Here is a 10554-nt window from a genome sequence, read left to right on the forward strand (position 1 = left end):
CCACTGTTTGGATGTACCACATTTAGTTTATCCATTCATCAGTTGATGCATATTTGGGTTGTTTCCACTTTGGGGCTATTGTGAATAATACTGCTATGAACATTCATGTACAAGTTTGTGTGTGAACATATGCTTTCATTTCTCTTAGGTAGATACCTAAGAATGGAATTGCTGGGTCATCTGGTAACTCTGTAATCTTTTGAGGAACTGCCAGACTGTTTTCTAAAATAGCAGCTTCATCTTACATTCCCACCAGCAACATATGAGGGTTCCAGTTTCGCCATTCTCACTAACCCTTGCTATTATTACCTGGGGACTTTGTTAGAGTCCCTCTGGCTGCTCTGTGAGGAACAGGCTGAGGGAGACAGAGTTAGAAGCTGGAAACCCAGTGAGCAGCGACTATAATAGTCCAAGCTGGAGGGCATGATGCCTGGACCAGAGTGGGGGCAGCAGAGGAGGTGAGAAGTGACTGGATTGTGGACAGACTTTGAAGATGGAGTTAATTGGATCTGTTGCTAGATCAGTTGTGGGGTGTGAGAAGAGGAGGGGAGTCCAGATTGACCCCAAAGATTTACTATCAACTGAGATGGGTAAGACTGTGGTAGGAGTTTGGCGGGTGGAATTAGGAGCTCAGTTTTGGACCACTGAATTTGAGATACTCTAGACATCTGGGTGACAGTGTTCAATAGGGATTGGGTATTTGACACTAGAATTAGTGTTGGCATTCACTGCACGTTTCTTTCTTTTCTTTTCTTCTTTTTTAATATATTGTTTTGGCAGTGCCAGGCAGCGTGGGGGATCCTAGTTCCCCGACCAGGGATCGAACTCGTGCCCCCTGCGCTGGAAGCGCTGGGTCTTAACCACTGGACGGCCAGGGAAGTCCCACTGCATGTTTCTTGAATAATTAAAGTCAGAACTGAATCCGAATCCAGGGTCTCAGTTTCTCCCTCCAGAAAATGGGGCCAGTAATACCATTGTCATGAGGCTGGGAAATTCCTGGGCAACACAGGGCAGGATTGCACATCTGGAAACTAAGGTTATGCGTAGGGTGGAAAGGTCCGCAACTGGGAAGAGAAATGGAGGTTACGCTCCGTTCAGTTAGTGTCCCCCTGTCCGTCTCCCCCGCCCCCAACCTCTGGCTGCTGTCGGAGGGAGGGAGGGGAGACTGGGTTGTCACCCTGTCTTTCCCCGCTCTAAGCTGCGTTTCCTCCTCGGGGGCTGCCCGGGCCAGAACTGCTGATGGAAACCAGCTGCGGAAGGCGCCGAGGTTCGGCGTAAGCCCAGGCCCCTCCCCGGCGCCGGCCGACCCCGCTAAGGGCGGGGGACTGGGGCGCCCTAACTCCCCTCCGCTCTTCCGCAGCTGGGCCCGGGGCCCTGGCACGTCCGGCGCGCCTGATGCTTTCCAGATGTGAGCCTGGTTCCCTCCCCCATCTGGCCCCGTTGCTCCCGCGGGGTAGGAGGGAGGGGAGCTAGAGTCCGATACCCCCCTATCAAATCGCTACCAGGGACCCCGGCCCGTATCCGCTCCCGGCAGGTCTCGTTTCCCTGTTCAAGCGGTAAAAACCGAATTGGGATGGGGTGAGTGCAGTAGAGACGAGGCTCTCCCCCACCTCCACCTCTTCCCCGGTCTCTGCCTCAGCCCCTCCCGCAGCCCACTTGGGCGACACGCCGCACCCAGGCCACGCCCCTACCGACCCGCCCTCCGAACACTCCCCTTATAAACCCCGCCCCGAACCACCACGCCCCCTTGGCTGCCCGGAGGTCAGGTCCCTCGGACGCGCCTCCGCCTTCAGGTCCCCTGCGGAGGGCGCGGTCTGAGTTTTCTGTCTCTCTACCCCGCTCTGTTTTGTGTCTCTGGGTGTCTGTGTTTCTCGGTCACTATTTCTGTCTCTGTACTTTTCTGTGTGTGTCTCCTGTACCCTGTACGTCTCTATGTCTGTCTCTCTCTGCAACCCTCTGCCTGTCTCTGTCTTAGTCCCTAGGTCTCTATCTCTCCAAATTTCCGTCTCTGTGTCCCTATCTCTCTCTGCCTCTGTCTCTCCCTGCGTCTCTCTCTCCCTCTCTGAATTTCTGTGTCCCAGTCCATCTTCAGTGATCTCCCTCTAGCTCCCTCCACCTTTCTGTGTCTCTTTCCCACGTCTGCATGCCTAGCTGGACAGCGGGGGCGCCTTGCCCTCAGGGTTTCCACAGCCGCCTACGGCTTTGGCGCCGGCAGGGTGGGCAGCTCGGCGGGCCGCGGGCGCCCCCGTGTGGCCCGCAGGGGGCTGTAAGGAGAGGACAGCAGGCAGAGTGCGCGCGCCCGCATGGGTGTGCCTGGTGCAGAACACTGTGGCCGCCCGTGGGTGACACCGGCAGGTAGTGTGTGACGCCAAGAGACTCACTGTGTGAGTGTGTACTACTTGAGATCGCGCGTGACGCCAGAGGTTGTGTGTGGCTGTGTGACCTTGTGAGATTTTCTGTGACAACCAGAAACAGAGTGTGACTGTGTGAAATCGTGTTACACCGAGACGTTGTGTGTGACAGTGTATGTGAGGTGACCGAGATGACCTATAGGTGACTGCGTGTGACACCGTGAGGTTGGGTGTCCCTGAGACACTATTTGGGGGATGTTTGTGGCATCGAGAAACCATACGTGAGCAAGAGATCGTGTGTGACACTGTGCAACATGGTGAGGACAGGAGAGTTGTGTGTGTCACACGGGCAGATGGTGTGTGAGAGAGGGCGAGAATGAATAAGTGTGATTCACCAGGTAATGATGTGAGAAGCAGTGTGAGAGGCCCCGGGGGCGGGGGAGCTGGGTGTGAGAGTGACCATGTGAGTGTGAGACAGGATGTTTCAGCCACACTGATGACGTAGGAGAAGCTGGGTGGGACTGTGTGTAACACAGACCATGTGGGACCCTGAGACTGGCCCAGTGTCATGACAGTGCATTAGAGCGTGTTCAACCATCCTGGGCACTCAGATGGGTGTACGAGAGAAACCTCGTGTGTGTAAGTGTACGTGTGTGACACCAGGAGATTGCGGTGTGAGGGCGACAGCTGTGTGTGACACACTGTGTAAGGCTCGGCATGACATCTTGAGAGATTGTGTGCGATCCTGTGCGGAGCTGTGTGTGTATGCTTGACACTCTCGAGTTGTGTAAGATGTCACCAGTGAGGATGGGCCAGACTCGGAGAGACTGTGAGGGACCGTGTGACATTTTGAGAGGCTGTGTGACTGTGGCGCTCTGGGAGGTTGTGTGTTGAGCACAGCTGGTTCAGGAGACCGTGTGCAGCACCGTGTGACACAACGTGATATTGTTCATTTCTCTGCCAGGGACAGTGAGTGTGAGTCTGCTTGCTGAGAGGGGTCATCTGGGATGGGGTGACACTGAGGTGGGGGATGTGACAGGGTGGCAGAGCATATGTAATGGAGTGAGAGGCTGTGTGGGACCCACAGGAGAGATTTGTGTGACTGTGGAATAAATGCAGCAGAGCATGAGGCACATCTTGAGAGACTGTCTTTACCTGTGAGTGTGTGTGTGTGTGTGTGAGCGTGTGTGTGTGTGAGAGAGAGAGAGAGTGAGAGACAGAGAGAGAGAGAGAGTGAGAGACAGAGATTGAGAGGGGAGGCTGCAAGAGAGATAGAGGGAGAGAGAGAGGCACAGAAACACAAAGACAAAGAGGGGGACGGACAGACATAACAAGAGGACCCAGAGAGACGGAGGCGAGGCAGCGAGGGCGAAGGGGATGGTGGTGGCAGTGGCAGGAGGAGGCGGGTCCTCAGAGACTGTGCCCCAGGAGAGGGGGCGGGGCGGGGCTGAGGGGGGACCCAGACGCTGCTTCCCAGCCTCTGCCACCCGCCCGCCATCCCGGCCCTGAGCAGCAACAGGTAGGAGGCTCCGGTCTCGGCCCCGCCAGCTAGTTCCTCTGCCTGGGAATGAATGGATGCGTGAGTGAATGAATGACTTTACACTTCTGCATCTCCAGCAGCCCGTCTCTCCCTCTGTCCCTCCATGTGCCCCTCTCTGTCCCCTTTCGTCACTCCATCTCTCCTCCTGCCCTTCCACTTCCTTCTCTCTGTCCCCCTGCCCCTTCTCTCCTCTGTCCCTTTATCTCCTCTGTGCCTCTCTCTCCCTCTCCTCGCTGTCCCTCCCTCTACCGCTCCATTTGTCCCTCTCTCTCCTCTCCCACTCCATCACTCCATCCCTCCCCAACCCTTCCATCTCCCCTTCTCTATCCTCCCTCGGTCCCCTCGTCCCCTCTGTGCTTCCCTCCCCCTGTATCACTCTGTCCCTTTCTTTACCCCTCTATTTGTCTCCCTCTTTCGCTGCTCCCTGCATCACTCCGTCCCTCCCCATCTCTCCATCTTTCTATCCCTCCTCAGTCTCTTTATTCCCCCCTGTGCCTCAGACTCTGCCTCTGTCATTTTGTTTCTTCCTCTGCCCCTCTGTTTTTCCCTCTTTCCATCCTTTCTGCCCCTCTCGCAGTCATGGCTGGGTTGCCCCCCCTCTCCAGCCCTCTCTCCGGCTGCTAATGAGCAAGAGAAGCCTTTGAGGTGGCCAGAGCTGGGGTGAGGGGGGCTCCCCCAGGGGGGCAGAGGGGGCAGCTGCTGCGAAGGCCCTAATGAGGCCCCCTCTGGGCCCCTCCCACCGTGATCTTAATTCCCCCTTCTCCCTGGAGCCACCGCTAATTGGCCTGGGGAGGGACCCCTCCTGGCTCATGCTGTATCCCCGGGAGGTGAAGACACCTGGATCCCTGGATCTTGATCCAACACCTGTGGCCCTGTCCTTCTGTCCCTCCCTCCACCTGCCTCTCAGCCTCCCACCTGTGTTTCCCTCCCGGCTTCCTTCTCCTCTCTCTGTTCCTCCCTCCACCTGACTCTAGGTACCCCATCCGTGCACCCCTCCATCCCTCCACTTGCCCCTCTCCTCTCGGCTTCTTGGTACCCCATCTGCGCAGATCTTCATCTCTCCCCTTTTCTTCTGTTTTCCTGTCCCTTCCTCCACCTTCCTCTGGGCACCCCTTTCGTGCGCCCTTCCACGCACGCCCCTGTTACTGGGTCCCATCACCACCGCCATCCCTATCTGGGGACCCAGCTTTGCCCTTGCCTGCCCCTCCGCCCCGACTCCCGCCGGCTTTTAACCCTGTCCCCGCCGCAGCCATGTCCAACAACATGGCCAAGATAGCGGAGGCCCGGAAGACGGTGGAACAGCTGAAGCTGGAGGTGAACATCGACCGTATGAAGGTGCTGGGTCGGGGTGGGGAGGAAGGCGGGGGCTCCGGGGCTGGGGTTTGGACCGGTCAGTGTTGGGGGTGGGGCCGGGAGCCGTGTAGAGATCCCCTTCGGAACCGGACAGAACCCGGGGAGGGGGCCTAGGCAAGGGGGCGGAGCCCAATAAGGGACGTGGCCAGAGCTAAGGCGGGGCCCAAGGGCGGGCCCGGGTAATGGGAGCGGTCCGGACAAGGGGGCGGGGTCTGATAAGGGGCGGGCCTGACCCGAGGAGGGGCCCAGGCAAAGGGCGGGGCGGGGCGTGAACATCTCCACCCGGGTGCCCGCAGGTGTCACAGGCGGCGGCCGAACTCCTGGCCTTCTGCGAGACTCATGCCAAAGACGACCCGTTGGTGACGCCGGTACCCGCCGCAGAGAACCCCTTCCGCGACAAGCGCCTCTTCTGCGTCCTGCTCTGAGCCCTCCCGACAGCTTACCCTCCCCTGTCAAAGTATGAATCCAATAAACGTGGTGACTGTGGTGGTGCCTGTGCTTTCGGGGAAACTGAGGCACGCGCAGAGCTTGGGGCCACCGTAGGGGAGCCGGTGTCCCGTCTCACCCCTTCTGAGTGTGTGTGGAGTGTCTGGCAGGGCGTGAGGTTATGCGGGGTTTGTGGATGCGGAGGGGTTAGGGGAGGAAATGAGCGCTCCTGGCTCTGGCCTCCACAGAGTGTTCCGCGATTCTGAATTTATTTAATCGACCCAGCAGCCTCAGAAAGCAGCTGGCTACTTGTATGACACCCATTTTACAGATGAGGAAACTGAGCCAAAGGTGGCTAGGAGATAATGGGGTGAAGACTGGACTCCAGCGCTACCTGAACCTCTCAGCTGGCCTCTCTTCTCTCCTCCCTCCTGAGTTGGAGGTTCTTAGAATCCCCAGTGTCCACCTTTCTCATCCCCTGAATGATTCCACCCCCTTTTTCCACATCTGGTTAGTCCCTGACACAGGCCCCCCTCTCCTTAAGCACTGAACTTTTCTCTGTTCATTTATTCATTATTCCAAACACTCCTGGCCCTGTGCTGGTTGAAACTGGGGACACGGTCATGACTGAGACAGTCCTGGCCCTGGGCTTCTGGGGCTCAGAATCCAGTGGGAGAGACAGACCTGTCCCCAGATAGTGATGATTCAGAGTGGGCAAGGCTGGGATGGGGGAATTCAGAGGGAATGCCTGACTCAGCTTGAAGGTCAGGGAGGGCTTCCTGGAGGAGGGAACATCTGAGCTGGGACATGGTGATAATAAAACTTGGGGACCCAGGGAACTTCCCTAGCGGTCCTGTGGTTAGGACTCTGTGCTTCCACTGCAGGGGTCACGGGTTCGATCCCTCGTCGGGGGGAACTAAGATCCCGCATGCCACAGGGTGTGGCCAAAACAACCCCCGAAAAAACAAACACAAAAACTTGGGGACCCAGAGAAGAGAGATGTGTGGCTACGGGAGACAAATTAATGTATGCATTCCTCCCGATTTCCTTTGTTCTGGACACAGGTGACTGTGACAGCCCTGGTTCCTGTCCTGTGTTTACCACTTCACACATTGGTGGTCTGCAGGACCTATATAGCCTGCAGTTAGATAGGAGTACTTCACATAAAAGTCCATATTTCTGGCTTCTTCCATTTGGAAGGGCTGGTGACCTCAGACCTGCACAACCCTGCAGGGTGACCAGAGGCTATGAGATGGGCCCTGGGCCTTCTAGTTTGCCAAAGTCCCCACCATACCCCATTGTCTCCCAGTTAAGGAGGCTGAGAGTCAGTTACTATCTATCACAGAGCCTGTGCCGCGGGCTTCTTACAGAGGAATGAAGAGAAAGGTAAAACATCTTGAACCCATGTCTCTGTTGAAAATAAAGAAATGCAGACTGGACTTCCCTGGTGGTACAGTGGTTAAGAATCCACCTGCCGATGCAGGGGACATGCATTCCAGCCCTGGTCCAGGAAGATCCCACGTGCCGCGGAGCAGCAACTAAGCCCGTGCGCCACAACTACTGAGCCTGTGCTTACTAGAGCCCGCGAGACACAACTACTGAGCCCGCGTGCCACTGAAGCCCCCGCGCCTAGAGCCTGTGCTCCGCAACAAGAGAAGCCACCGCAATGAGAAGCCCGTGCACCGCAACGAAGAGTAGCCCCCGCTCGCCGCAACTAGAGAAAGCCCAAGTGCAGCAACGAAGACCCAACGCAGCCAACAATAAATAAATAAATTTTAAAAAAAGAAAAAAAAGAAATGCAGACTGGGTGACCTGTGGGTTTGGTTAATTATTTTACCTGGTTGGTCCAAGGGCCACTGAGTTTGCAACCTCTCCCCTCTCCTCACTCTCTCATCTTGAGACTGCACCCTGGATCTGGATGAAGGTGGCTCACTGGGCTTCCGCTGCCCAGAGAGGGACTGTGCCTGTGTCTGGCAAGTGCTCCATTATTCACATTGGATTAGGGTCCCCTGGGTCCCAACTCTGAGCTTCCTGTTGAATTGAGGCAAGAGAAGCTGTAATTATATCTCCCTCCTGTCTCCTACCTCTCAGCCGGCTCCGGTCTGGTTGCATCATGTCTGTGGGAGCCCCGGGGGAGATGGGGGACAGAGAGAGCCAAGGATGAGCTCGGGGGGGGGAGTGGGGGGAGGAGGGATGCTGGGAGGGAAGTTGCCAGAAGGATTCTGGAATTTCACAGACCCAGCATCCTTGCATCTTAGAACCCGAAATGCAAAGGAGTCTAGAATCCCAGGAACTTGGAGGGCTGGAATTCTGGAGTCTTTGACCAGTGCGGGGCCAGGATGCTGGGGTCCAGCGCCCTTGTCGGGCTAGGATTCCAGAGCTCGGCACTTCAGGAGTGTAAGGATTTCTTGAGCCTGGACTGTTGGGATTCAGATCCTTTGAGACCTGGGACCTTGGAACTGGTCTGGGAGAATGGAAGCTGGGGAGAAGCAAGTGGGGCTGGCTGACCTGGTGGGGGGCAGGGAGTGGGAGGAAATGTCTGCCTGGAGAAGGAGGGGGGCTGGGTGAGCCTGCACCCAGACTGAGGCTGGGAGGGAGGAGAAGCCAGAAGGGAGAAGCCAGAGCAGGTCCTGGGTGACCAGCCTGCAAACCAGATAACGTCATTAGCGGGTAGGACTCCGTAGCACCCGCTTCTGGTTACCCGCTGCTCTTTCCTGCCACCCCCAGCTCTGAAGTCAGCTCTGGGGTCAGGCCCAGGCTGGAGGCAGAGCCAGGCCAAGAGGCAGAGAGGTGAAGGCCTGGGGTAGTGCTTGCGCCCAGCAGTTCTCTCCCATTTCACCCCAAACCCCAGGGCTGGGGGCTGCCCCACCCAGCTGTCCTCCTTCCACACCCCACCCATGTGCTTGGCACTGAGGGGCCGGGGGTAAGGGGTGGGACAACCCAGAGCCAGAAGGATCCAGAATCACGGCCATCACTTACTGGGAGTCCGGTTTCACAAGCCCCATCTCCCGTAATTCTCACGGTAGCCCCCAAAAGACTCTGTTTACCCCCATTTTACAGACATGGAAGAGCGGCATGGAGAAGTGATGTCACCTGGTCAGTCGGGGTTTGAGGATGGAGTGGGAGAAGTCGATGGATGACTTCAGGAGGTGCTGGAGGGGTTCAAAGGGGGCCTTGAAGGACAGAAGTGAGGGGACCTCAGGTGAGGCGCACGGCCCAGGCAAAGGTGGGAAAGGAGCGACAGAGCAGGGACACCAGTAGCCGGAGAGGGAAACAGCGGCCAGTAGGTAGGCAAGGACCCACTGGTGGTGGAGAAAAGGGCGCTGGGCAGAGAAAATTGGTCTCTAGCTGGGGCGGCTGGGACCTGCTAAGGAAGGATGGGTCAGGATGGACACACAGCGGCTTCTCACAGCAGTGAGCGGGCACAGGCGACAGGCGGGCCTGGCAGGCATGAGCAGCTGGTGGCGTGTGTGTGGGGTACGCGGTGAGGCCAGCTTCCTCCCAGGGCAGGACCAGAAGGACGGAAACCAGGGAGCCAGGAGAGGGTCGGGCGCAGGGTGGGCTGGCATCTTAGGTCAGGCAGGCCTGGCCAGGCAGCAGGAGGCGCTGGCCGGCAGGTGTGGAAGAGCCCATCCTGGTCCCATTTCCTGGCCTTGTTGGTGCCTGCCCCCTTGAGCACACCCACCCAGATGGAATGACTCAGCTGAGGGCCTGCCCAGGCTCCAGCTATGACCTTCCTCTCCCATCACTTGTCGCACGCCACTTGGGACCGCGCCCCCATCAGATGGTGCCCTCTGAGGCCCTCTGCGCCCCCAGCCCTTGACCCACAGTGAGTGGGTTAGGGTTCGCTGAATAACAACACCAACGGTAGCTGTTTGAGGACTTCCTAGAGGCAGGCAGGGTGAACTCCGTCTCTAACCTTCCAACAACATCCCAAGGGCATGGCAGCCATGTGATGACGAACATCGAGGCTTAGAGACCCACGTGGGCCAACACAGCCATAAAGAAACAGGTGGGCCCCAATAAACAGACACGCGTGGACGCACCAGTAGACACAGATGCACAAAGAGACCTTAGAGGAAAGAATGCCCTCCACTCACACACACACACACACACACACACACACACACACACCCCACACTCACTATGCTGACACGATGCTCGCTTAGGTCACACAAACCCACACATGAAGTTCACACACCCACAGTCCCTAGCACACCCCCTCCCAGGTACCCGTTCTTCCCCCGCTCCCAGTGCTGTGTGTCCATTCCCAGTTGTCTCTGGGCTGTCCTCTCTCTTCTGTGGCGCTGCCCCAGGGTCCCTCTGGGGAGGCCTGACTTGTGGCAGGGGGAGGGCGCTGACTCACCCATCCAGAGCAGTTCCTTCCCACAGCTCTTCCCGCCCCAGAAGTCACCCCACCCCCAGCCCAGCCCAGCTGGGGTGACCTCTCACCCCAGGGCACCCGGGTGGAAGGGGAACGCTTTGTGCCCTTGTCGTGGCGTGAGTGTGTCCAACACTGGCATGGACCCCAGGGACCCTTAGTCCTCTCCTTAGGAGCGAGTTACAGTTGCCACCTCTCCTGCCTGCTCTGGAGCACAGAACTGATGCCAGGGTCGCCAGGGCTCCCGGCCCCCAGCGGCAAAGGTGGGGAAACTGAGGCCTGGGGGAGGCGCCTGTCTGAGGCCCCGATGGGCATGGGAGCAGCGTGGACTTCCTGAACGTTCAGCAGTGCCTGGTGGGGGCAGGAAGCCAGTAGGAGGGAAGTTCCAGGAACCAGAGCTCCACCCCCACCTCCCCTGGCACTCCTGCAACATCCCTGATGCAGAGACAGGACGCGAGCCTGCCAGGCATCATCATTAATATGATAGAACTTCCTGAGTTCCC

General features: G+C 57.8%; 1 protein-coding gene across 6 annotated transcripts; it reads left to right on the top strand.

The window, feature by feature from the left end:
• Positions 1–2390: 2390 nt before the first annotated feature.
• Positions 2391–5730, top strand: GNG8 (G protein subunit gamma 8). 6 transcript variants are annotated; one of them, XM_067720995.1, is made up of 3 exons: positions 2391–3930; positions 5141–5226; positions 5541–5730. In XM_067720995.1, the coding sequence occupies exons 1-3, from the start codon at positions 3927–3929 to the stop codon at positions 5667–5669; spliced, it is 219 nt and encodes a 72-aa protein (XP_067577096.1). In that variant the 5' UTR covers positions 2391–3926; the 3' UTR covers positions 5670–5730. The 6 variants fall into 6 exon arrangements, with proteins under 6 accessions (XP_067577096.1, XP_067577098.1, XP_067577094.1 ...); XM_067720997.1 differs by having other exon boundaries at positions 2391–3320; XM_067720993.1 differs by having other exon boundaries at positions 2391–2996.
• Positions 5731–10554: the final 4824 nt, after the last annotated feature.

The sequence above is a fragment of the Pseudorca crassidens genome, chromosome 20 (genome assembly GCF_039906515.1).
Source record: "Pseudorca crassidens isolate mPseCra1 chromosome 20, mPseCra1.hap1, whole genome shotgun sequence".
NCBI classification, from domain to species: Eukaryota; Metazoa; Chordata; class Mammalia; order Artiodactyla; family Delphinidae; genus Pseudorca; species Pseudorca crassidens.